This window comes from Somniosus microcephalus, chromosome 23 (genome assembly GCF_052327205.1).
Source record: "Somniosus microcephalus isolate GS21.2 chromosome 23, FLI_Smic_1.0, whole genome shotgun sequence".
NCBI classification, from domain to species: Eukaryota; Metazoa; Chordata; class Chondrichthyes; order Squaliformes; family Somniosidae; genus Somniosus; species Somniosus microcephalus.
This window is the reverse complement of record NC_141009.1, coordinates 7276696-7303619: the sequence shown is the minus strand read 5'-3', so window position 1 is coordinate 7303619 and position 26924 is coordinate 7276696. Positions and strand designations below refer to the sequence as shown.

The 26924-nt window shown below is 52.1% G+C and overlaps 1 protein-coding gene across 1 annotated transcript in view; it reads right to left on the bottom strand.

The window, feature by feature from the left end:
• Window positions 1-26924, bottom strand: part of LOC147101613 (laminin subunit gamma-3-like) — a 119148-nt gene that overhangs the window by 64582 nt on the left and 27642 nt on the right. Inside the window, 8 exon segments of the mRNA XM_085965316.1 lie at window positions 471-587; window positions 1011-1147; window positions 6005-6103; window positions 7903-8020; window positions 12176-12364; window positions 14310-14476; window positions 19164-19294; window positions 23747-24051. Of these exon segments, the coding sequence (XP_085821442.1) occupies window positions 471-587; window positions 1011-1147; window positions 6005-6103; window positions 7903-8020; window positions 12176-12364; window positions 14310-14476; window positions 19164-19294; window positions 23747-24051 (1263 nt within the window).

The following is a 26924-nucleotide window of genomic DNA, read 5'->3' as shown; positions in this document are numbered from 1 at the left end:
TAGAGACGAACTTCCCCGGGCCGCAGCAATTTGTCTCCAATTGACCCGAAGATCTCCCACAGGAAGTACCTGAGCAAGGGCCTTAAAGGGACAGTACGTCACAGCAGCACTCCGAACTCCCGACTACCCGTGAGCAAAACACCACGGGGGATCCGCTAGTTATGGAACGTACACTGGGCAGTGTGTGTTCTGTTGATTTAAGCAGCAAGTCTTCATGCTCGTTGATGTAAGAAAACTACTGGGCACTTGGTCTGAGTATTAAACAAGGCTTTCATCAACTGTTTTTCAACATGGAGATCTAGTTGTGTCCTTCACTAGTTCCTGTTAAAGAATGTCCTGCACAAGCTGGGCCCGTGCCCGAGTATTTATGCTCTCCCTGGACAGCACCACCAGCAGGCCGCCCAGTATTATTACATAAGTCATTTTCACATGAATGACAAGATTCATGTCACACGTTGCTCAGTACTTACCTGGTGCAATGAAATATTCCCATTCCCCGTTCTCTGGGGACAGACTGATCCGTGTCTTCTCCCAGGCCAGCGGCGAATCCCCTCCATCCGAATTCTGTCCTCGCCAGCCATCCGTGTCTACAGAAACATCCAGACAGGGTGAGAAGGTCACTGCACGGCCTACTGGAACATGGCTACGGTTTCGCGAGAGAGACAGAACGGAAGCCCGACATCATTTAAGCGTATTTTAATGTGACCCCAGGGTAGGGCGGCCTTTGCTGCCCTCGAAGTGGACAGGAGCCAGCTGCGGCTCTGGGTCAGAAGGTCGTGGGTTCGAGTCCCACTCCAGAGACTTGAGCGCAAAAAACCCCAGGCCGACGCTCCCGGTGCCAGTACTGAGGGGGGGGGGGCAGCGCACTGCCGGCTGGGCGCCCTCTTTCTGACGAGACGTTAAACCGAGGCCCCTGACTCAGAGGAGCGAGCGCAACAACTGAGCTATGACCGCGCATCGATCAGAACGTGGTTCGAGAGTATTCGTCTGCACAGCAACGCAATGGATACCTTGGTGGAAGGTTGAGACTATGTGGTGCACCATGAACTGGGAGGCCGATGTACAAGCTGCCGAGTGTCCGTAGCAGAAGCAACTGATGCAGCCATGCGGGTTGTGAGGTTGGAGATTGAAGGTTCCTGACTTGCAGCTGATCAATGAAAAAACAAAATCATTACAATTTCACCAAAAGTTATCAGATTCTACGCCAACCTTCTCAAAGTCAAGGGTTTCCTCACCCGGCACCTCTGTGCAAACAAAACCAGAATAGTTTATAAAAATAGAAAAAGTTAATCATTGAAACCCTGACACCGTACAACAGTGCCCATCAACACCAACCGCACCGCCACTCCACATAGAGAGCCGAAGAGGGTGCAGAGAAGATTTACAACAATGATACCAGAAAATCAAGGGTGTACATATCAGGAAAGGATGAACAGGCTGGGTCTCTTTTCTCTTGAAAAAAGGCTGAGGGGTGACCTAATAGAGGTCTTTAAAATTATGAAAGGTTTTGATAGAGTGGATACAGAGAGAATGTTTCCACTTGTGGGGAAGAGCATAACTGGAGGCCATCAATATAAGATAGTCACCAAGAAATCCAATAGGGAATTCAGAAGAAACTTCTTTACCCAAAGAGTGGTGAGAATGTGGAACTCGCTGCCACAGGGAGTGGTTGAGGCGAATAGTATAGATGCATTTAAGGGGAGGCTAGACAAGCATATGAGGGAGAAGGGAATAGAGGGTTAGGCTGATAGAGTTAGATGAGGAAAGACGGGAGGAGGCTCGAGTGGAGCATAAACGCCGGCATGGACTGGTTGGGCCGAGTGGCCTGTTTCTGTGCCGTATATCCTGTGTAACCCATATCAGCAATCTCCAGCAACACCCAGTACCCTGCCCAGGCATGGCCGTGTGCAGCAACATCACCAGTGTTGGTGTGTACTGTCACACTTGGATTAGGTTGGGGGTTGACCCTGTTGAACAGAAATTCCCAAACTCTACTTCTTGCGCACCCGCCTTGCAGCTACCCGTGTGCCCCTCCCAGCACACAGGCTTTAGACCGGAGCGTTGCTGGCCAACTGGAACCGGGCTGCAGTGCTCGGTGATTGGAGGGGAGGGCTCGGTATGTCATCGTCTCATTGGTGCATCTTGACATAAATTGTCGACAAATTCCCACAGTTTAAGCTTTGTCTGAGTAGCCCGTTACAAAACTACAATAAAATAAAAAAAATAATCAATAAATCAAATCCACGATCAGACAATTTCTCCCGCGTCACATAGGAACAGGAGTAGGCCATTCAGCCCCTCGAGCCTGTTCCGGCAGTCAGTGAGGTCATGGCTGATCTGTGACCTAACTCCATACACCCGCCTTTGCCCCATATCCCTTAATACCTTTGGTTAACAAAATCTATCAATCTCAGATTTAAAATTAATAATTGACCCATATCAATTGCCGTTTGCGGAAGAGAGTTCCAAACTTCTACCACCCTTTGTGTGTCGAAGTGTTTCCTAATTTCACTCCTGAAAGGTCTGGCTCTAATTTTTAGACTCTGCCCCCTAGTCCTAGACTCCCCAACCAGCGGAAATAGTTTCTCTCTATCTAAGAACGTAAGAAATAGGAGCAGGAGTCGGCCATTCGGCCCCTCGAACCTACTCCACCATTCAATAAGATCATGGCTGATCTTCGACCTCAACTCCACTTTCCCGCCCAATCCCCATATCCCTTGATTCCCCATGAGTCCAAAAATCTATCGTCTCAGACCTGAATATACTCAACGACTGAGCATCCGCAGCCCTCTGGGGCAGAGAATTCCAAAGATTCCCAACCTTCTGAGACTGTGTCCCCTCGTTTTAGACTCTCCAGCCAGGGGAAACAATCCCTCAGCATCTACCCTCTCAATCCCCCTCAGAATCTTATGTTTCAATGAGATCACCTCTCATTCTTCTAAACTCCAGAGAGTATAGGCCCAATCTACTCAATCTCTCCTCTGGGACAACCCTCTCATCCCAGGACAACCCTCTCATCCCAGGAATCAATCTAGTGAACCTTTGTTTCACTGCCTCTAAGACAAGTATATCCTTCCTTAGATATGGAGACCAAAACTGTGCCCAGTACTCCAGGTGTGGTCTCACCAGAGCCCTGTACAATTGTAGCAAGACTTCCTTACTCTTATACTCCAACCCTCCAGCAATAAAGGCCGACATGCAATTTGCCTTCCTAATTGCTTGCTGTACCTGCATGCTGACTCTCTGGCCGGGATCTTACCTGAAGAGGCGCGTTAGGGGTGCGACTGCGGCCTTTCGGGTTCTAGTCCCGCCCCCAGCGACGTCCGACGCACAGACGCTATTTTGCGTCAATTGGTCTTGTTAAGCCCTGCCCTGTGGGCTTGCCAGCCAATTAAGAGAAAGCTGGTGTCAGATGATGTCAGTTGATGACGCGTCATCTACCAGTTTTTTTTAAAGGGGCCACCACCATTTCTTTTTGACAGATGATTTTTTCAGTGTTTTGACAGCATTGAGGTGCTGCAAACACTGACAATCACTGTACAAAGGTGAGCCCTTGCACCCAGGCTCTCCAGTGACTCTCTCCTTAGGCTAAAACAGATGGCAGCTGCAGGTGAGGTTACAGAAGCGATCTGTCACTGGTGAGAGAAGTTCTCCCAATGAGGTGGGACTACACAAACACTTCAAAACTTGTTACGTACAGAAAATTATAAACACATTAAAAATGACTTACCCAACATTTTCTTACCTCTGCAACTCACCAGTGTCCCATTGGATCCTTCACACCACTTCTGCCGCTGTCATCTATACACAAACATTACAGCAGACCCACAGCATGCCTCACTTACCCTGGCGGGGTTTCCCGATGTCGGGAAGCCCGCAGTGGAAGTGTCAAAATTGGAAAAAGCCTCTTAACTACCCGTTAACAAGCAGTTAAGTGGCTATAATCCTCTCCTCGCTGCTAGGAGTCGGGACCCTGCGCAAATTGGGGACCTGACTCCCGGGAAGATTGGTTGGAGGCGGGTTGGAAGCAGGTTCGGGACCCGCTGCCAATCTTTTTGATTTTGCCAGCAGTCTTGCCTCCAAACCCGACCCCCGAGCACCGGCAAAATCGCCCCCTCTGTGTTTCTTGTACGAGGACACCTAAACCTCTCTGAACACCAACATTTAATAGTTGCTCACCATTTAAAAAATATTCTGTTTTTCTATTCTTCCTACCAAAGTGAATAACCTCACATTTCCCCACATTATACTCCATCTGCCTCCTTACTGCCGACTCACTTAGTCTATCTATATCCCTTTGCAAAATCTTTGTGTTATTCTCACAGCTTACTGTTCCACCTAGCTTTGTATCGTCAGCAAACTTGGATACATTGCACTCAGTCCCTGCATCGAAGTCATTAATATAGATTGTAAATAGCTGAGGCCCCAACACTGATCCTTGCGTCACCCCACTAGTTACAGTTTGCCAACCTGAAAATGACCCGTTTATCCCTACTCTCGGTTTTTTGTCCGTTAACCAATCCCCTATCCATGCTAGTGTATTACCCCCAGCCCCACGAGCCCTCATCTTGCTTAACAACCTTCTACCCTGTCTGTTCCCTTTAATATCTTGAGAACTTCGATCAGATCACCCCCTTAGCCTTCTAAACTCCAGGGAATACAACCCGAAGAGACGTTTCCCCAGAGATGTCTCGCGTATCCCCCGGGGTGCACGTACCACAGTTTGGGAGCCCCTGGTGTAGGTGGTGTGTGGCGTGGCGGAGTCGTTGCTCACTGTATCTGATATATAATGTTATGAATGGGCTATACAGTAGCCAAAGAACGATGGTAACAAACAAAACAGTAACTTAGCCTTGGAATGGGAATAACTGCGGTGTCCGCCAGACCAGCTGTGAGGTTCTGCAGATGTTTCACGGCCCACCTCCGCACCCCATGGGACCTCCGCCCAGCACACATTACCAGCACACTCAGCACTAATCCTCCTCAACCTGCAAAAACAATTTGACTGCTAAACCTTTCCCCACAGAAAGAAACTGGGCCAAGTTCAACAGAATGACAATCAGCCATCGTCATTGAACGGTAATGGAATAATTGATCAATAGACACGCTGGCCAGCCCTTTCATTATGTTACAGACCTCGATCACATCAACTTCCAGTCTAGGCAGCTCGAAACTAAATAGAAAAGACAAGACTTGCAATTCTCCAACGCCTTTCACGACCACCGGATGTCTCAAAGCACTTCACAGCCAATGAAGTACTTTTTGAAGTGTGGTCACTGTTGTAATGTGGGAAACGTGGCAGCCAATTTGCGCACAGCAAGCTCCCACAAACAGCAATGTGATAATGGCCAGATAATCTGCTTTTTAATGATGTTGGTTGAGGGATAAATATTGGCCCCAGGACACCGGGGAGAACTCCCCTGCTCTTCTTCAAAATAGTGCTGACGTAAGAAAACTACTAGGCACTTGGTCTGAGTATTAAACAAGGCTTTAATCAACTGTTTTTCAACATGGAGATCTAGTTGTGTCCTTCACTAGTTCCTGTTAAAGAATGTCCTGAGCAAGCTGGGCCCGAGTATTTATACTCTCCCTGGACAGCGCCACCAGCAGGCCGGCCAGTATCATTTCATAAATCATTTCCACATGAATGACAAGATTCATGTCAAGTGCCATGGGATCATTACGTCCACCTGAGAGGGCACACGGGGCCTCGGTTTAACATCTCATCCGAAAGACGGCACCTCCGACAGTGCAGCACTCCCTCAGCAACGCACTGGAGTGTCAGCCTAGCTTTAGGTGCTCAAGTCTCTGGAGTGGGACTTGAACCCACAACCATTGTGACTCAGAGCCGAGGGTGCTGCCCACTGAGCCACGGCTGACACGCCGAGGTTCTTGAGCCTATCTGAGCAGCTGAAGTTCTTTAAGCTATGAATCATTCTTGCAGCTCTCCTCTGGATTTTGTTTTTCGCAGAGTCTCACTTGCTTCTGGAACAGTTGGACTGACCTGTGACACAGGGCCCCTTCCACGTTCTGCTTGCAGGTGCACTCTCCATTGATCGGACTGCAGTCGCCGACGCTGCCTTCAGGGCGGCACGCACACTGTCTAAAAAGAGACGGGTTTTACTGGACGCTAGCAGCCCATCTGCATACCGATCGTTATTACAGAGACTGCCCCCCCACCCCCACCCCCCGCCCAAAAGGGCAAATTCTTCTCCCGTCCAAAATATTCCCCCGCAGAACAGGACCTCATCATTAAACTGGAACAAAACACAAGGGGGCAAAGATCAAGGGGGCAGTGCGACTAATTCGACGGCGCTTTCAAAGAGCCGGCACTGGCATGATGGGCTGAACGGCCTCCTTCTGCAGAGGGAAGGGGATGGCCGGGGGTGGGGCAGGGCGATGACCAAAGGCTTTACCATTGATGGCGGGGGAATGGTGGCTGTAGGCTGTACCATTGATGGTGGAGAGGGAGGGGGGAAATGAAGGTAGTGCAGGTTGACAATGGCAGAGAGTGCGATGCAAGGCTGGAGGCCGCCCTTCACCCTCTCCATTCCCTCAGCCGGCCCTCCGTGGCCTTAGGGAAACTGGAGCAAAGATCCACGGAAGAGAATTAAAAAAAAATTTTTTTTTTTTTTTACACACAGCGAGTTGTTGTGATCTGGAACGCGCTGCCTGAAAGGGCGGTGGAAGCAGATTCAAGAGTAACTTTCAAAAGGGAATTGGATAAATAGTTGAAGGGGAAAAATTTGCAGGGCTGTGGGGAAAGAGAAAAAATAAAGACAGACTTCCATTTCTATAGCGCCTTTCACGACCTCAGGACGTCTCAAAGCGCTTTACAGCCAATGAAGTACTTTTTAAAGTGTAGTCACTGTTGTAATGTAGGAAACACGGCAGCCAATTTGCGCACAGCAAGCTCCCACAAACAGCAATGTGATAATGACCAGATAATCTGTTTTAGTGATGTTGATTGAGGGATAAATATTGGCCCCAGGACACTGGGGAGAACTCCCCTGCTCTCCTTCCAATAGTGGCCGTGGGATCCTTTACCTGAGAGAACAGATGGGGCCTCAGATTAACAGCTCATCCGAAAGACAGCACCTCTGACAGTGCGGCGCTCCCTCAGTACTGCCCCTCCGACAGTGCGGCGCTCCCTCAGTACTGCCCCTCCGACAGTGCGGCGCTCCCTCAGTACTGCCCCTCCGACAGTGCGGCGCTCCCTCAGTACTGCCCCTCCGACAGTGCGGCGCTCCCTCAGTACTGCCCCTCCGACAGTGCGGCACTCCCTCAGAACTGACCCTCTGACAGTGTGACGCTCCCTCAGTACTGCCCCTCCGACAGTGCGGCGCTCCCTCAGTACTGCCCCTCTGACAGTGCGGCACTCCCTCAGAACTGACCCTCTGACAGTGCGGCGCTCCCTCAGTACTGCCCCTCCGACAGTGCGGCGCTCCCTCAGTACTGCCCCTCCGACAGTGCGGCGCTCCCTCAGTACTGCCCCTCCGACAGTGCGGCACTCCCTCAGAACTGACCCTCTGACAGTGCGACGCTCCCTCAGTACTGCCCCTCCGACAGTGTGGCGCGCCCTCAGTACTGCCCCTCTGACAGTGCGGCCCTCCCTCAGTACTGCCCCTCCGACAGTGCGGCGCTCCCTCAGTACTGCACCGGGAGTGTCAGCCTGGATTTTTGTGCTCGAGTCTCTGGAGTGGGACTTGAACCCATGACCTTCTGACTCAGAGGTGAGGGTGCCGCCCACTGAGCCATAGCTGACCCGTAGCAGGGGAGTGGGGCTGATTGGACAGCCCTTTCAAAGAGCCAGCTCAGGCACGATGGTCTGAATGGCCTCGTGCTGTACAATGTCTAGGCTCATACCCTGTCCCCCCCAAACACAAACCCAAGCTTCGTTACCTGCAGCCTCCCTCCGAGAGCGAGTGGAACCCCCGCTGGCACTGCTCACATTTCTTGCCTGTGACGGTGGCTTTACAAACACAGTCTCCGTTCAGGTCACACTGCAAGCTCAGTGACCCTGCGGGTACAAGGAACACACCCGTTAGACCGCGCCCAACTTGTACGCAGCACAAGCCTGTCTCAGCCTGTGAAATATTGGGAGTCATTTTCACCTTCACTGCTTGGCCTGTTAAACTCTCGGAGTGGATCACTCAGCCGCTGCAGAAGTGGAAACCGGGCGGGATCTACAACGAGCGGACAATCCCCTCCACGCCACCATGGTGAAAATTACATTTCATAGAACGCACAGCACAGAAACAGGCCATTCGGCCCAGCTGGTCCGTGCCGGTGTTTATGCTCCACACCAGCCTCCTCCCGCCCTCTTCATCTCACCCCATCAACATATCCTTCCATTCCTTTCTCCCTCATGTTTATTGAGCTTCCCCTTAAATGTATCTCTATTATTCGTCTCAACCACTCCCTGTGGCAGCGAGTTCCACATTCTCACCACTCTCTGGGTAAAGAGGTTTCTCCTGAATTCCCTATTGGATTTATTAGTGACTACCTTATATTGATGACCCCTAGTTTGGTCTCCCCTACAAGTGGAAACATCTTCTCTACGTCTACCCTGTCAAACCCCTTCATAATTTTAAAGACCTCTATCAGGTCACTGGTCAGCCTTCTCTAGAAAAGGGCCCCAGCCCAGTCACATCACCGTGAAGGGATAATTACTAGTCCTAGCCCTTTTCAGGCTACCCCAGATCAGGCGTATTCCCCAGACGTTCACCTTCAACTAAAGTTAAAGATAGCCGAATTCTATAAGATGCTTAACTGGGTCTAAAGGTTCAGACTATCTCTCCCTAAAGGAAAGGAACGATGTGAAGATGTTACCATCCTCCAGATCGCACTTTTAATAAGTTTAACTAGACTGTAACCTTCCGGATATTATGAAGGTCCAGAATACCCTCCAGAATTCTGCAACTCCTCACAAAAGAGTGTACAGAAATTGAGTTTGCGAGATTGATACAGAAATACTACTTGAGACAATTCTAAAAATATATAGATTTATTTAAGAGTCGACATACAGTTAACAGCTGTTGAGTCAGTCGCAACATTAACAGTTCAAAAACAAATAGCTTAAATTTCTTATCCTCAGAGATCCTTATTCGCAAATCTTAACTTCATACATTTTTACATTTCTTATTCTTAATTCTAATCCAGAATATCCACCAAAATCAAATTAAAATACCTCTGATCCCCGAGACTCAAAGAATTAAAAACTTACAGAGATGCCTCTGAAGAGTGAGAGAATCGCTTTGCCCCTTTCCAGCGACTTCTGACTGTCTATCTGAAAAGCTCCTATTTTTATACCTTTTTTTAGTGGTTTATCCTTTGAAGTTTTCTGTTGATGTAAGCTAATTATTTCTAATCATCTTCCTGTTGACTTTTCTCTGTACTTACTGCCAATTCAACTGTTGCACACATAATTATGTCTCTATCTTTAGGTGTTCCAAAAACTTATCATATAAAATTGTTATAACAGATTTATCTCTTTGATGCCATTCTTATCGAAGGGCTTCCATTCAATTCTTAATATTGGCTTAACTGGTTATTAGCAGGCGTTGTGACTCCTATGTGCTCCAAGTTCAACACAAACGCAATGTGATTGCTTCGTGTCATCTATTGAAGTCATATCTTCAAAGTGTTCTGTTGGTATCATATTTACAACATGTAAATTAAAGACACTTCAACTAGGGTGTTTGTTTTCCTAGCCATCTTAGTTGGTTATATTATATTCGTGTTTCTTGTTTCATTTGATTTTACTTTTACAAAGGCACATGGTTTTTTAATATTCTGTGTTCCTGTTCGAAGTGTTAGTTTTTAACACTTTACTTGGGTCATTCCATTGTGTTTCTCCCAAACTCCAGGCCTTCTGGAAGCACCAAACTGCTATTTCAATAGGGCCATTGTTTTAGTGTTTTTAACCAATTCCCATTTCAAAAGCTTGTATGTTTACAACTTCTGTGTTATCAAAACATCCCATCTCAGAAGCCTGTTCGCACAGCTTGTGTCGTTGAGACTTTAGATTTTTAAACCCAGTATATCATGTATTAATAAAATCAGAATTCTGTTCATATGATGGTGGATTTTTCTGAAATATGGCTTATTCCTTCACAACCGGACTTTAAGTCAAGCCTCAGAGGTCAGTGATCTTGATTAGCAGATGAAACATCCGCCGCAGCGACCAGAGATCAAACCCACAACTTCAACATTCCCATCCTCACTTTCAAATCTCTCGTCACCCCATCTACCTCAGTAACTGCTTCAGGCTTGCACACGCTCCTGTGATTGGGCAACTCCCTGTCCCTCACTCCCTGTGACTGGGCTACTCTCTGTCCCTCACTCCCTGTCCCTCACTCCCTGTGACTGGGCTACTCCCTGTCCCTCACTCCCTGTGACTGGGCTACTCTCTGTCCCTCACTCCCTGTCCCTCACTCCCTGTGACTGGGCTACTCCCTGTCCCTCACTCCCTGTCCCTCACTCCCTGTGACTGGGCTACTCCCTGTCCCTCACTCCCTGTCCCTCACTCCCTGTGACTGGGCTACTCTCTGTCCCTCACTCCCTGTCCCTCACTCCCTGTGACTGGGCTACTCTCTGTCCCTCACTCCCTGTCCCTCACTCCCTGTGACTGGGCTACTCCCTGTCCCTCACTCCCTGTGACTGGGCTACTCTCTGTCCCTCACTCCCTGTCCCTCACTCCCTGTGACTGGGCCACTCTCTGTCCCTCACTCCCTGTCCCTCACTCCCTGTGACTGGGCTACTCCCTGTCCCTCACTCCCTGTGACTGGGCTACTCCCTGTCCCTCACTCCCTGTCCCTCACTCCCTGTGACTGGGCTACTCCCTGTCCCTCACTCCCTGTCCCTCACTCCCTGTGACTGGGCTACTCCCTGTCCCTCACTCCCTGTGACTGGGCTACTCCCTGTCCCTCACTCCCTGTCCCTCACTCCCTGTGACTGGGCTACTCCCTGTCCCTCACTCCCTGTGACTGGGGAACTCCCTGTCCCTCACTCCCTGTCCCTCACTCCCTGTGACTGGAGAACTCCCTGTCCCTCACTCCCTGTGACTGGGGAACTCCCTGTCCCTCACTCCCTGTGACTGGGGAACTCCCTGTCCCTCACTCCCTGTCCCTCACTCCCTGTGACTGGGCTACTCCCTGTCCCTCACTCCCTGTCCCTCACTCCTTGTGACTGGGGAACTCCCTGGGCTCGAATTTCATCAGGCCGTTGAGGCGGGATTGTAGGCCTGTGGGGGGTTAAAATCGCGAAATCGTGGGGCACGAACCCAACCCGCCCTCAACCTGCCTCCATGCCCGTTTCCCAGGAGGCGGGTACCCGACCTGTGCTGGGAGCCGCCTCCCCGAGGCAGGAAGGGGATTAGTGTCAATTAACCACCTGTTAACAGGTAGTTAACAGGCAGTTTTTAGCCTAATCCCTATTTTTATCCCTGAAGTGTGGGCTGCCCGACGGCTCCAAACCACGCCAAGTTAGCGAGGTGGACCGTCGGGCTGAAGGACTTGGAGGGTTTGAGATGTCCGGTGTTCAGGTGAGTGATGGGTGCATGAGTGCAGAGGTAAGTGTGTTTGGTGTGTGTAAAGTGTTTAAATAAGTTTTACTTACCTTTACAGGCTTCTTTCCTTCAGGTCTCGGGAGTCCCTCATCTCACGGGCACAGAAAGCAGAATGGCCGCGAGCTGTCAAAAGCTGTAGCCTTCTGCTTTCTGTTCTGGAGAGATCTCTAAATCAGCCTGAGAGGAAGGAATTAACTTAGAGTACAGATTGTCAGTGTTTGACAGCTTCAAAGAGCTGTGAAACACTGATATTTCATCTGTCAAAAGCTCTTGACAGATGAAATGTCAATCTGTGATGTCGCCTGTTGCTGGGTGGCCCTTAATTGGCCTGCTGAGCCCGCTGGGCGGGTGCAACAAGGTCAATCAAGTGAAAATGGCGTGGGTTGGCCACAACTCGATGGAGGCAGGACTACAACCCCAAAAGTGGGTGTCCCGCCTCCTACTCGCCTCCATTGATAAAATCCAGCCCCCTGTCTCTCACTCCCTGTGACTGAGCTACTCCCCATGACTGGGATACTCCCTGTCGCTCACTCCCTGTGACTGGGGAACTCCATGTCGCTCCACACGTACAGACACACAGACACACGAGGCATCTTTGTCACTCACCCATGAGGCTGCAGTTGCAGGCTTGGCAGGGCTCAGCAGCATTGTTCCTGTAAAAGTGCTCCTTGCAGGCCTGGCAGTGGGCTCCTGCTGTGTTATCCCTGCAGTTCTGGCACTGCCCTCCACGCCCAGTCCTGCGGTACAGATCCGCGTTAAAGGAACACTGCTCCGACCTCCCGCTGCAGTTGCAGGCTAGGGCAAGGCAATGAATAATGGATCATTTGGGTTCATTTCATCACCAATAATTATCAATCCAAACGGTCTGCTTCGAACCTCCAGATAAAATTCCCGAGCGTCCAATTCACACGTGCGGCGGAACAGAACTCCCTCCCGCTCTCGGAGTGACTCCCGCCCTCGCGCCGACTCCCGCCCTCGCGCCGACCCTCGCAACGACCCCCGCCCTCGCGCTGATCCCCGCCCTCGCACCGACCACCGCCCTCGCGCCGACTCCCGCCCTCGCGCCGACCCTCGCAACGAACCCCGCCCTTGCACCAACCCCCGCCCTCGCACCGACCACCGCCCTCGCACCGACTCCCGCCCTCGCGCCGACCCCCGCCCCGACCCCCGCCCTCGCACCGACCCCCACCCTCGCAGTGACTCCCGCCCTCGCAGCGACCCCCTCCCTCGCACCGACTCCCGCCCTCGCCCCGACTCCCTCGCACTGACTCCCGCCCTCGCGCCGACCCCCACCCTCCCGCCGACTCCCGCCCTCGCTCCGACCCCTGCCCTTGCACCGACCCTCGCACCGACTCCCGCCCTCGCTCCGACCCCTGCCCTTGCACCGACCCCCGCCCTCGCACTGACCCCCGCCCTCGCACCGACCCCTGCCCTCGCACCGACCCCCGCCCTCGCACCGACCCCTGCCCTCGCACCAACCCCCGCCCTCGCTCCAACTCCCGCCCGCGCAGGGACTCGTGCCCTCAGTGCGACTCGCGCTACTCCCTCAGCTAGGGTGGATTCTTTTTTTAAAAATATTCATTCACAGGATGTGGACGTCACCGGCAACACCAGCATTTATTGCCCGTCCCTAACTGTCCTCGAGAAGGGGGTGGTGAGCAATGTTCCCTCTAATTTTGTTTGTACTGAGCGGGCCACGAACTCCTTTGACCTTTTCGTCCGTGGGCAAATTTTAAAACAACAACAACCTTTACAACAATGACAGCAACCAGTTCAAAGAAGGAAACCAAACTCCTCCCAGCGTTACACAGCGGCCCCTCAACCATCGCAACACGCACCCTTCAAGAGCTGCAATTGCGATCGGCTCCGAGGTCTCAAGACTCACAAACACATCTGTTTGGATTCCCGGGGCCCCGCCCCCCCGCTACCGTCCCGCTCTCTGCGCGGCATTTCAATTCAACGGTGCGCGAACTCGGGGATCACTGCACGCGCCCCCCCCCCCCCCCCCCCCGACCTTAGTGGGAAGAGTGGAGGTGAGCCACCTTCTTGAATACAGCTGAGTGGCTTGCTCGGCCATTTCAGAGTTAAGAGTCAACCACCCGTATGACTCGGAGGGGAGCTTGGAGCTTGGAGCTTGGAGCTGCTGGCGTTTCCCTTCTGTTAAATTATAAGGACGGGTTGCAACAGGTTTTCTTCGGCAGCACCTCCCAAACCTGCGACCTCTACCGCCCAGAAGGACAAGGGCAGCAGGCGCATGGGAACACCACCACCTCCAAGTTCCCCTCCAAGTCACACACCATCCTGACTTGGAAATATATCGCCGTTCCTTCATCGTCGCTGAGGCAAAATCCTGAAACTCCCTCCCTAACAGCACTGTGGGAGTACCTTCACCACACGGACTGCAGCGGTTCAAGAAGGCAGCTCACCACCACTTTCTCGAGGGCAATTAGGGATGGGCAATAAATGCCGGCCTTGCCAGTGATGCTCATGTCCAGTGAGCGAATAAATACAAAAAGCCAACTTGGCTTGAATTCCCTTGAGTTTAGGAGATTGAGGGGAGCTCTGATCGAGGTGTTTAAATTGATTGAAGGATTTGATTGGGTCGACGCAGAGAAACCGTTTCCTCTGGTGGAGGGAATCCGGAGCGAGGGGGCCAAAGAGTATCCGGTCACATATTCACACCACACACAGTCTAATGGTCGTTAAAAACAATTTCTTCAGACGATGTCGAGACACTTACGGAGACACTGATTCGCAGCCTCTGAGGATCCACGTGCCCACGGTCTGTCGTGGAAAAACGGGCGGCACTTCTCGCAGTCCACGCCAGTCGTGTTGTGCTGGCAGTTGCACACCAGCCTGCCCAGCTCATTGGTTACACACTCGCTGGCGTGGCCATTGCACTTACACCTGAAAACACAGCCAAGAGAGAACTCGCATTTCTATAGCGCCTTTTACCACCTCAGGACGTCCCAAAGTGCTTTACAGCCAATGAAGTGTAGGCACTGTTGTAAGGCAGAAAACGGGGCAGCCAATCTGCGCAAAGCAAGATCCCGCAATGTGATAATGAGCAGATAATCTGTTTTTAGTGATGTTGGTTGAGGGATAAATATTGGCCCCAGGACACCGGGGAGAACTCCCCTGCTCTTCTTCGAAATAGAGCCGTGGGCTCTTAGACTTTCACCTGAGAGGGCAGACGGGGGCCTGGGTTTAACATCTCATCCAAAAGACGGCACCTCCGACAGTGCGGCACTCCCTCAGTACTGCACTGGGAGTGTCAGCCTAGATTTCTGTGCTCAAGTCTCTGGAGTGGGCACGAACCCATAACCTTCTGGCTCAGAGCCCAGAGTGATACTCACTGAGCCACAGCTCGAAGTCTGTCTACTTGCCTCCTTTCCTTTTGGCGATCTCAAGAAAGACCCCAGTGTTGACCCATGGAAAATAAAGCTGCACTAAACAGGAGAAGAGGTGGCACAGGAGACACAACACTCCGTGCGGGGTTACGCCAAAATCGCAAACTAATGAAGATGCTTACGATTCCCCTTCACCTGGTGCGGAGCGAGTCTCTCCTCGACACTGGAACCTAGGTTGGGATCCATCCAAGGCCCACAGGGTGAGGGTCTGCTCGCCTGGCCAGCGAGAGGGAGCTGTGACTCCAACCACTTTGACTCAAGTCCCAGCGTACAAGCAAGTCTTCATTGATGTCATTCAACATTCCCAAGCCAACAGGGCCAGAAGGTGACCTGCTACCCCCGCCCCCGCCCCCACCCCCGCCCCCGCCCCCCACCCCCCACACCCGCCCCACCCCCAGATTCACCAGAATGATACCGGGGCTAAAAGGGTTAAATTCTGAGGACAGGTTGCACAGACTGGGCTTGTATTCCCTCGAGTTTAGAAGATGTTTAATCGAGGTGTTTAAGTTGATTAAAGGAGTTGATCGGGTCGATAGAGAGAAACTATTTCCTCTGGTGGGGGGAGTCCAGAACAAGGGGGCAGAACCTTAAAATTAGAGCCAGGCTGTTCAGGGGTGATGTCAGGAAGCACTTCTTCACACAAAGGGGGGTGGAAATCTGGAACTCTCTCCCCCAAAAAGCTGTTGCGTTTGGGGATCAAATTGAAAATTTCAAAACTCAGATCAATAGACTTTTGTTGGGTGAGGGTATTAAGGTTTATGGAACCAGGGTGGGTAGATGGAGTTAAGATACAGATCAGCCATGATCTAATGGAGCAGGCTCGAGGGGCTGAATGGCTTCCTGTTCCTATTAGTCCCACTTTCTGTTCCCCCGATCACTATAATTTCCTGCACGGCCTCCGACATCCTGCCCCCCATGAATGGACTTTGAACTGTATCGCGCCTTCACGTGGCCCGGGAATCTCTTAAGGGCTAACATGGAGGATAAAATGGGGATGATAACAGGACCGGAACTTTCACCAGCACACGGAGAGCGATGGAGAAGAGCGGGATTGGATAGCTTCCAGCTATCGTGGCTGGAAATCATTTCAATCTCAAATTCAGAATTCTAAGAACCCTGATGGCCAACAGCTGTCGAAGAACTGAGCTGATGCTTTGATGTGAGAAAGAAATGCTTTGCCATGGAGGTGGACAGAAGCAGTCAGCTCAGATCGACGTGATGATAACCTACTTATTTTAAAAAAAGACTTGCATATCGACAGCGCCTTTCACAACCTCAGGACGTCCCAAAGTGCTTTACAGCCAATGAAGTACTTTTTGAAGTGTAGTCACTGTTGTAATGTGGGAAACGCGGCAGCCAATTTGCGCACAGCAAGCTCCCACAAACAGCAATGTGATAAATGACCAGATCATCTGCCTCTGTGGTGTTTGTTGAGAGAACGCCCCAGCTCTTCTTTGAAATAGTGGCCATGGGATCTTTCACCCAAGAGCAGACGGGGCCTCGGATTAAACACAAGATGGCGGGTGGGGTGTGTGGGGAGGGGGGGTGGGGCGGGGAGAGAGGAGGCCCAAAGCTCTGGGAAGAGGCAGGTCATTCAAACCCACCCCCCACTCCCCCATCCCAGTCCCCCCACATGGGAATTTCGCGAGGGGGCTGCACAGGGCACGACAACAATCGCCAGCTTCCCTTTCAACTGGGGCTCGGAAACAGATTACAAACACGAGCAATGTATCTGACAGCAAAGTGAGACCAGAGAGCAGGATGTGGGGCGGCCGTTATCGACACAGAGTACAAGACGTTCTGAAAGCGGTGAGATGCTCATTAATTCAACCTCCCCTCCACTCTTTGTTTCTGAGATTCACAGGCTTGGCAAAGAATTTTAAATGTTTCACTTGTCCCGTTGCCTGCAGTCAGAGGAGCTTTAAAGGATGTTTGTGTCTGAGAGAGAGAGAGAGAGAGAGAGAGAGAGAGAGAGAGAGGAGGGAAAGAGAGAGCGAGAGAGGAGGGAAAGAGAGAGCGAGAGAGGAGGGAAAGCGAGAGCGAGAGAGGAGGGAAAGCGAGAGCGAGAGAGGAGGGAAAGCGAGAGCGAGAGAGGAGGGAAAGCGAGAGCGAGAGAGGAGGGAAAGAGAGAGCGAGAGAGGAGGGAAAGCGAGAGCGAGAGAGGAGGGAAAGCGAGAGCGAGAGAGGAGGGAAAGCGAGAGCGAGAGAGGAGGGAAAGCGAGAGCGAGAGAGGAGGGAAAGAGAGAGCGAGAGAGGAGGGAAAGCGAGAGCGAGAGAGGAGGGAAAGCGAGAGCGAGAGAGGAGGGAAAGCGAGAGCGAGAGAGGAGGGAAAGCGAGAGCGAGAGAGGAGGGAAAGCGAGAGCGAGAGAGGAGGGAAAGCGAGAGCGAGAGAGGAGGGAAAGCGAGAGCGAGAGAGGAGGGAAAGCGAGAGCGAGAGAGGAGGGAAAGAGAGAGCGAGAGAGGAGGGAAAGCGAGAGCGAGAGAGGAGGGAAAGCGAGAGCGAGAGAGGAGGGAAAGCGAGAGCGAGAGAGGAGGGAAAGCGAGAGCGAGAGAGGAGGGAAAGCGAGAGCGAGAGAGGAGGGAAAGCGAGAGCGAGAGAGGAGGGAAAGCGAGAGCGAGAGAGGAGGGAAAGCGAGAGCGAGAGAGGAGGGAAAGCGAGAGAGGAGGGAAAGAGAGAGCGAGAGAGGAGGGAAAGCGAGAGCGAGAGAGGAGGGAAAGCGAGAGCGAGAGAGGAGGGAAAGAGAGAGCGAGAGAGGAGGGAAAGAGCAAAGGATAGAGTGAGAGAGAAAAGGGAGAGAGAATGAGAGAGAGAAAAAAAGGGAGACAGGAGTGAAAGAAAGAGGCAGAAAGAGAGTGCACGAGGATTCTCCCACCTATCCACAAACATCCAGACCGGCCTTCCCGTCGAGCCTGATTCCCAGATGTTCGGCCTCCACATCTGGTTGTGATATTTGCCGAGAGGGACAGTCCGCATCTGATCACCATCCAGCGGGCTGTAGGGGGTCTACCAAGTCAGCCTGCTGAGCTAGAAACCCCTCCAAAATCCTGAAGAGCATCCGCTGGGTTTAGCCTCATTCCTGGGCCACGTGCCACGAGGATATTTTCTCCTAACACAAGAAACTGGAATATTTAAGACCCCGAGATTTCCTCGCAGTCCCATCCCCCCGTCCACCCCCACCCCCCCCCCCCTCCACCCCCACCGCCACCCCCCCCCGTCCCCCAGGTATTAGCCCAAGCTGCCCCGCGGGCTCCAGCTGGAACGGCCGGTGCTGGACATTCCCACCGCCACCACTAACCCAACTCTCTGTCTCCCTCAGGAGGAGATTCCCCTTTAATTCCTGGAGATCTCCAGGGCAATCCTGGAGGGTTGGCAGCACTGGAACACGGGACAAACATGGCGAGAAGAGAGGGCAGAACCTGGATTGTGTTTACAGTGCCTTCAATGTGAAATTCGAATTTTTTTTTAAGGGTTGATTTTCCACCGCTGTTGCCAGTGGAAAACACAATCTGTCTCTGATGTTCCAACATCGACCCTTTCAGTGTCCATTTCTGTAATTCAGGGTTCAAATCCCAGGCAAGTAGCTTGAGGGGTTACGTAGAGTGTACAGCACAGAAAGAGGCCATTTGGCCCCACTGGTCCGTGCTGGTGTTTCTGCTCCACACGAGCCTCCTCCCACCCCTCTTCATCTCACCCCATCAACATATCCTTCTCCCGTGTTTATCTCGCTTCCCCTAAAACAACTCCCTGTGGCAGCGAGTTTCACATTCTCGTCGCTCTCCGGGTAAAGAAGTTTCTCCTGAATTCCCTGTTGGATTTATTAGTGACTATCTTAAGTTTATGACCTCGAGTTTTGATCGCCCCCACAAGTGGAAACATCTTCTCTACGTCTCCCCTATCAAGCCCTTTCATAATTTTAAAGACGTCTATCAGGTCACCCCTCAGCCTTCTCTTTTCTAGAGAAAAGTGGCCCAGCCTGTTCAGTCTTTCCTGATAGTTCTTACCCTCTCATTTCTGGTATCATCCATGTAAATTTATGACTGTAATGTTAGTGTCTGTTGCTGTGAGTGAATTCACTGAGCAGTGGGCGCACTGAAGATGAAAGAGAGACTCCCGGATCAGGCCATTGGACAGACCCAGTGAAGCCATTGTGGAGAGAAGGTCCCAGGTGACGATGGATAATTACCTGCCGCCCACAGATAGATCGGAGATGGCGTAATAATAGGAGCGGAGTACTCGGTGATCCATGAAGATATCGTCTCCGAAGGTGTTGAGTCGGTTTAAGGAAATCAGCAAATCAGTGGCTGTCACCCACTCCTAGAACAGAACAAACACACAGCGTTAGAATGAGAGGGGGGGGGGGGAGAGGGAGAGACAGAGAGACAGAGAGTGAGAGTGAGGAGAAAGTGAGAGAAAATGGAGATAGAAAAAGTGAAAGACAGTGAAAGTGAGAGAAAATGGAGAGATAGAAAGTGAGCGAAAGAGAGAGTGAAAGTGAGAGAAAATGGAGAAAGAAAGTGAGCGAAAGAGAGAGTGAAAGTGAGAGAAAATGAGAGTGAGAGAGAAAGTGAGAGCGCGCGAATGAGCCTCCAGCCAAGCTCAGTGTAAGACCATCCACCGGAGCCTTCGCTCTCAGACCCTCCTCCCCGGGGCTGTGACCTTTCCCGTTCCCCTGGAAGGAGAGCCTGGGAGCGAAGGGTCCGATGGAGACTCTTTCGACTGAGCTTGGCTGGAGGATCAGTGCGGCTTCCTTCAGGCGAGAATCGGACGGATTCCAAAAAGTATGATCGACAATTCAATCCCAAAGGAACAACACGGCAGAGACGTTTCTTCACCGGCCCCTGGAGTAGGGGGTGGGGGGGGGGGGGTGGTGGAATCATTCCTACAGGCCGTGGACCTGGGGGTGGACGGGTGGGGAGGGTTACCACTGACACAGCCTGTGGTCCCTGGGAGGGGGCTATCAGTTGTAGCGTCGATGCTCCCTGATGGATTAACAATCACACGGCCTGTGGTGAAGCTCATACAGCCTTGGATGTTCCCACAGAACCATTCAATACTGACGCTGTTACACCGCCAATGAAAACAAATAATTAAATGAAGAATTTTGTTTTTCTTTTTTAAAAAGAGACCAAGGGGCCAGGTCGTGACCCCCATGTCGCTCTCTCTCTCCCTCTCTCATACTCCCCCCTTCTCTCTCCCTCTGTAGAAGCTGAGAGGTTGTTTCCCCCTGGTTGGAGAGTCTAGAACTAGGGGGCACAGTCTCAGGATAAGGGGTCGGCCATTTAGGACTGAGATGAGGAGGAACTTCTTCACTCAGAGGGTTGTGAATCTTTGGTGAATCTCTACCCCAGAGGGCTGTGGAGGCTCAGTCGTTGAGTATGTTCAAGGCTGAGATCGATAGGTTTTTGGACTCTAGGGGAATCGAGGGATATGGAGATCGGGCAGGAAAGTGGGGTTGATGTCGAAGATCGGCTATGATCTTATTGAATGGCGGAGCAGGCTCGAGGGGCCGTATGGCCGACTCCTGCTCCTAATTCTGATGTTCTCTTTCAGTCTATGGGTGGGGACTAGGGTTACCAACTCTCCCGGATTTGGCCTGGGGTCCCCAGGAATTGCCATGAGCAAAAAAACCACAGAGAAAAATCATAGGGGCATTTAAAAAAAAAACAATTGTGGGTTTTATTACCCTTTTCATTGAACACTTTCATTAAAAATATTGGAGATTGGGGAGAAAATGCTGTTTGACCGACAGTCAAGAATCACCCAATCGGTTAATGGGAAGGCGGGGCGCTGTGATGATGGGCATGTCGGGCAACCAATGGGAGCAGGAGGGGGGCGGGGCGCTAGGAGGCAGGAGGTCATGTGATGAAACCTCTAGGAATATGTCCAATCAGAGTTGGCGACCTCAATGTTGGGCCCGGTCACTGCTCTGCATCAAAGCCAAACCCCAACCAGATGAACTAGAAGTGTCGTGGGTTGGAGAGTAAATATTCGCCTCCCCACCACCCCACAAACGACCCTCCACCTTCTCTCTGTTTTATCAATAACGATAAAAGCAGAGCCGCCGTCAGCAGGAAGGACGGACGGAGGAAGTTTCCAAGTCCTTCACGGTTAGACTTTATTTCGAGCTTTTGACGCTGGAACAAAAGGGTCGGAGGGAAGGAGCGTTTGGCTGGGGCGGAGGCGGGGGGGAAACTCAACCTCGCGACGCACAGCTCGGAAAGCAACGGGCCATTTGTTGGCCACCAACAAGAGTGACTGTGTAAAGAAAGACTCGCAATTAGAGAGCGTCTTTCACCACCTTGGGACGTCCCAAAGCCAACAAAGGACTTTTTTGAAGTGTAGTCGCTGTTGTAATGTGGGAAACACAGCAGCCAATTTGCGCACAGCAAGCTCCCACAAACCGCAATGTGATAATGACCAGATAATCTGTTTAATGATGTTGGTTGAGGGATAAATATTGGCCCCAGGCCACCAGGGAGAACTCCCCCCTGCTCTTCTTCCAATAGTGGCCGCGGGATCTTCCCTCAGCACTACACCGGGAGTGTCGGCCTGGATCATGTCTTTGGAGTGGGGACTTGAACCCACAACCTTCTGACTCAGAGGCGAGGGCGCGACCCACTGAGTTGTGGTGTCCGTCAGCGGTGAGGGGAGGTAGGCCGGGCAGTATGGCTCCGTTCTTGTGCCGCGCCATTTCCTGGTTTGCCACATTAACCGAATGGAAAATCACCGTGGAGCGAGGATAATCAACCCAGAGCAGTAGCAGGGATGTAATTCCTTCTGTGAGCTCGGTCCCACATTGCTTAAACACGGCGGGCATTGGAGGATATCTGGAAATCTTCCACTTGCATTGGATCAAACGACCTGTCCGAGATTGTCATCAAGTAATTGAGGCAGCAGTTTCAGGAGAGAGTTCGTGGGCCATTCCTGACCAATCAGCCATCGTGCGATGGTCAGATACGTGCGGGAGGGTGGCCGGCGCCGTGACCTTTCAACAGGGAAGGTCAAACAGCAGCGGGAAGCCTGACCTGAATTACTTCCCAGCTCCCCCGGACTGAAGTGCGCCTCTAACCAGGATCGGAGGCGTCACCGTTTCCTCACGGGCGAAAGGGCTTTCATCTGGTAACCATATCTCGAGACAATCGCAATGCAATTTCCCACACAAGTCTGCAGGAAGAATTCTCCTGCACCGCGCACTAATTGGCCAACTTCAGTCAGAAAGGGCCAGCAGAGGAAATGAGAGGACTGGAGCTGTAGATTACAGGATGCCTTTCAGAGGCAGAGCTGGGTTGTGTTATTAAATGGTGAGGGGGTTGGGAGGAGGAGAAATCATCCCATGTGCTCTCTCTAATACACACATATAACCCTGGAGAGATAATCTCACGGATACTGTGGGATTGATACAGCTACTCATTAACAGAACCTGGAAAATCTGAGCACCACGCTCTCCATGAGTGTGTGTGTGTGAGTGTGTATCTAACCCGTGCTGTCCCTACCCTGGCAGTGTTTGATGGGACAGTGTAGAGGGAGCTTTACTCTGTATCTAACCCGTGCTGTACCTGCCCTGGGAGTGTTTGATGGGACAGTGTAGAGGGAACTTTACTCTGTATCTAACCCATGCTGTACCTGCTCTGGGAGTGTTTGATGGGACAGTGTAGAGGGAGCTTTACTCTGTATCTAACCCGTGCTGTACCTGCCCTGGGAGTGTTTGATGGGACAGTGTAGAGGGAGCTTTACTCTGTATCTAACCCGTGCTGTACCTGCCCTGGGAGTGTTTGATGGGACAGTGTAGAGGGAGCTTTACTCTGTATCTAACCCATGCTGTACCTGCCCTGGGAGTGTTTGATGCGACAGCGTAGAGGGAGCTTTACTCTGTATCTAACCCATGCTGTACATGCTCTGGGAGTGTTTGATGGGACAGTGTAGAGGGAGCTTTACTCTGTATCTAACCCGTGCTGTACCTGCCCTGGGAGTGTTTGATGGGACAGTGTAGAGGGAGCTTTACTCTGTATCTAACCCGTGCTGTAATGTGGGAAACGCAGTAGCCAATTTGTGCACAGCAAGCTCCCGCAAACAGCATTGTATTGGGCCAGAACACCGGGGAGAACTCCTCTGCTCTTCTTTGAAATAGTGGCCGTGGGATCTTTTATGTCCACCTGAGAGAGCAGACGGGGCCTCGGTTTAACATCTTATCTGAAAGATGGCACCTCTGACAGTGCAGCACTCCCTCAGTACTGCCCCTCCAACAGTGCAGCGCTCCCTCAGTACTGCCCCTCCGACAGTGCGGCGCTCCCTCAGTACTGCCCCTCCGACAGTGCGGCGCTCCCTCAGCACTGCCCCTCCGACAGTGCGGCGCTCCCTCAGCACTGCCCCACCGACAGTGCGGCGCTCCCTCAGCACTGCCCCTCCGACAGTATGGCGCTCCCTCAGGACTGCCCCTCCGACAGTGCGGCGCTCCCTCGGTACTGCCCCTCCGACAGTGCGGCACTCCCTCAGTATTGCCCCTCCGACAGTGCGGCGCTCCCTCAGTATTGCCCCTCCGACAGTGCAGCACTCCCTCAGTACTGCCCCTCCGACAGTGCAGCGCTCTCTCAGTACTCTCGCCTGGATTTTGCGCTCAAGTCTCCGGAGCGGGGACTTGAGTTCGCGACCTTCTGACTCAGAGGTCAGAGTGAGCTGCACACTGAGCCATGGCCGCTGCCTGTAGTACTGAGGACCTTTGTAAGGCAGACCTCCCTGACGGGCAGGCAGGCGGGGGGTTTAAGTTACCTGCAGCGTGGGGCTGGTGTCGAAGCTGTACGCACTGGGTCTCCCCTCCAAGGTGGAGAAGGCCACGTTGCCTCCGGTCAGCGGGGAGATGTCGCTGAACTCGTCGGTGCAGAACGCCACCCGCTCCTCGTTCCCCGGCCGCAGGAAGCTCCTCAAGGGAACGCCGTAGGTCTGGTGGCACGAGGCGCTGTAATACTGGTAGGGGATCCAGGGGCCGCCCTCCCGCGTCCTCTTGTAGATGGCAAAGCTCTCCGGCCGGCTGGTGTGAAACTTCAGTCGGATGTAGGTGATCTCGAACGACTTTCCTAAAATGAGAGAGAAATAAAATATATGTAACTCGATATTTTGCTCGCAGATGTTTACAAACAGCCTGGAATTTTGATGGCGTTGTGCCCACCAACGCCTCCGTTATGACAGGCAGTGTGCCACCCGGCATCTTGGATTGAGCTTCTGCATTGGCGTCAGGAGGGCGGGTCAGAAGTATTTCCAACACTGAATATTTTAAAATTCTCATCCTCGTGTTCAAATCCTTCCATATCTTCGCCCCTCCCTATCTCTGTAACCTCCTTCAGCCCTACAACCCTCCGAGATCTCTGCACTCTGCCAAGTCTGGCCCCTTACGCATCCCCGATTTCCATCGCTCCACCATCGGCGGCCGTGCCTTCAGCAGCCTGGGCCCCGAGCTCTGGAATTCTCTACCTCAACCTCTCCGCCTCTCTCTCCTCCTTTAAGACGCTCCTTAAAACCTCCCTCTTTGACCAAACCTTTGGTCGCCTGTCTCAATATCTCCTGATGTGGCTCGGTGTCAGATTCTGTTTGAGAATCGCTCCTGTGGGACGTGTTACTCTGTTAAAGGTGTTACATAAATGCAAGTTGTTGTTGATGAATATTTTATTGAAATTAGGACCCTGTGCTTCCACAGCCACATTCCCTAGAGTACAACAGTGACCACGCTTCAAAAAAGTACTTCATTGGCTGCAAAGTTCTTTGGGGCGTCCCGAGGTTGTGAAAGGCGCTGTGGAAATACAAGTACTTTTTATCTTTAACATCTCCTTCCCCATGGGCAGAGAGAAGTAGGACGGGAGAACACTAGACTTTGCCCACATGGCAGACTTCCCCAGGGTACAAGGCACCATAGACTGCCCCCACATTGTGTGCCCACTACCAGCCTGGCAAAGGCCTGGGGGGCAGACCACCCAGCATCAGGTGGCAACACCCCCTTCCTTGGCTCCTTGGCACTGGGCTTCCCATTCTCCGGTATCAGCATCCCCTTAAAACAGCTCAATACCTTTCCCAAGTCAGCCCCACAGCTCGAAGAACACAGTCTTAATTACTCAGCTCCTTCATCAATGATCCTTTCACTGTTCATGGTGCAGGGGAATTCTGATCGAGTTAGAAATGTGCCCGAAATCAATGTTACTAACCAAGTCAGAGAGCAACACTCGAGAGTAATCTTACAGAGAGGAGCAGACGGTCAATCGGGGGTCACCGTCCAGACGGTCAATCGGGGGTCACCGTCCAGGCAGTCAATTGGGGGTCACCGTCCAGGCAGTCAATCGGGGGTCACCGTCCAGACGGTCAATCGGGGGTCACCGTCCAGATGGTCAATCGGGGGTCACTGTCCAGACGGTCAATCAGGGGTCACCGTCCAGACAGTCAATTGAGGGTCACCGTCCAGACAGTCAATCGGGGGTCACCGTCCAGACGGTCAATCGGGGATCACCGTCCAGACAGACAATCAGGGGTCACCGTCCAGACAGACAATCAAGGGTCACCATCCAGACAGACAATCAAGGGGTCACCGTCCAGACAATCAGAGAGGTCAATAACCAGGGGGCATAGATTTAAAGTAATTGGTCAGAGGTTTAGAGGGGAGTGGAGGAGAACTTTCTTCACCCAGAGGGTGGTGGGGTCTGGAACTCACTGCCTGAAAGGGTGGTAGAGGCAGAGACCCTCATCACATTTAAAAAGTACTTGGATATGCTCTTGAAGTGCCGTAACCTACAGGGCTACAGACCACGAGCTGGACAGTCAGATTAGGCTGGATAGCTCTTTGTCGGCCGGCACAGACACGATGGGCCGAATGGCCACCTTCTGTGCTGTATGATTCTCTGAATCAGGGATCAATGCCAGACAGCCACAGATACATTTGAAAAGGCCTGGGTGCAATTTTGGGGGGCTTTTTTGTGTTAAAATCTCAGAAAGGGCCAATTTCTGATTGAGTTTTTGCACAGTGTGACCTTTTCTCAAGAGCAGTTCTGGCACACAGTCAGTCTGAGTAAAACCTCCTACACAGTTTGTCTGTTTAAATGCAAATGGCACATGAGTAAGTGCGAGGAACAGTGGGACTCCCCACTGAGCTTTAATCGACTGCGCATGTGGAATGAATGAGATCCCTCTCGGCAGAGTTGGGCGGTTTTATCTGTACTTCCCCCCACCCCCCCCCACCCGGCATTTAACACTTTCATCCCAAAAATTAGTCCAGTGAGCGCACAAAAACGGTCAAACGGTTTACTCTTGGGGTGGGATGAATTCGGAGTGAGCAGTCACACCAGGCTGCTCTCCTGCGCCTCCCAATGGCCAGCATCGGAGCAGCACCCGCAGCTCCCCCGAGAGCGCACGGCCTCGGCACGAAAAACAGGGAAAAGCTGCACTTATATAGCGCCTTTCACGACATAGAAACGTAGAAACTAGGAGCAGGAGTAGGCCATTCGGCCCTTCGAGCCTGCTCCGCCATTCAACGAGATCATGGCTGATCATCCAAACCCTAGCACCCGGTCCCTACACCGACAGCCATCCCACCCAAGCCCTATCCCCGTAACCCCACGTATTTAACCCCCCTAACACTAAGGGCCAATTTTTTATCATGGCCAATCAACCTAACCCGCACATCTTTGGACTGTGGGAGGAAACTGGAGCACCCGGAGAAAACCCACGCAAACACGGGGAGAATGTGCAAACTCCTTGGACCTCAGGACGTCCCAGGTGAAATGCGGAGGACAGGTTGCACAGACTGGGCTTGTATTCCCTCGAGTATAGAAGATTAAGGGGTGATCTAATCGAGGTGCTTAAGATGATTAAAGGAGTTGATGGGGTCGAGAGAGAGAAATTATTTCCTCTGGTGGGGGGAGTCCAGAACAAGGGGGCAGAACCTTAAAATTAGAGCCAGGCCGTTCAG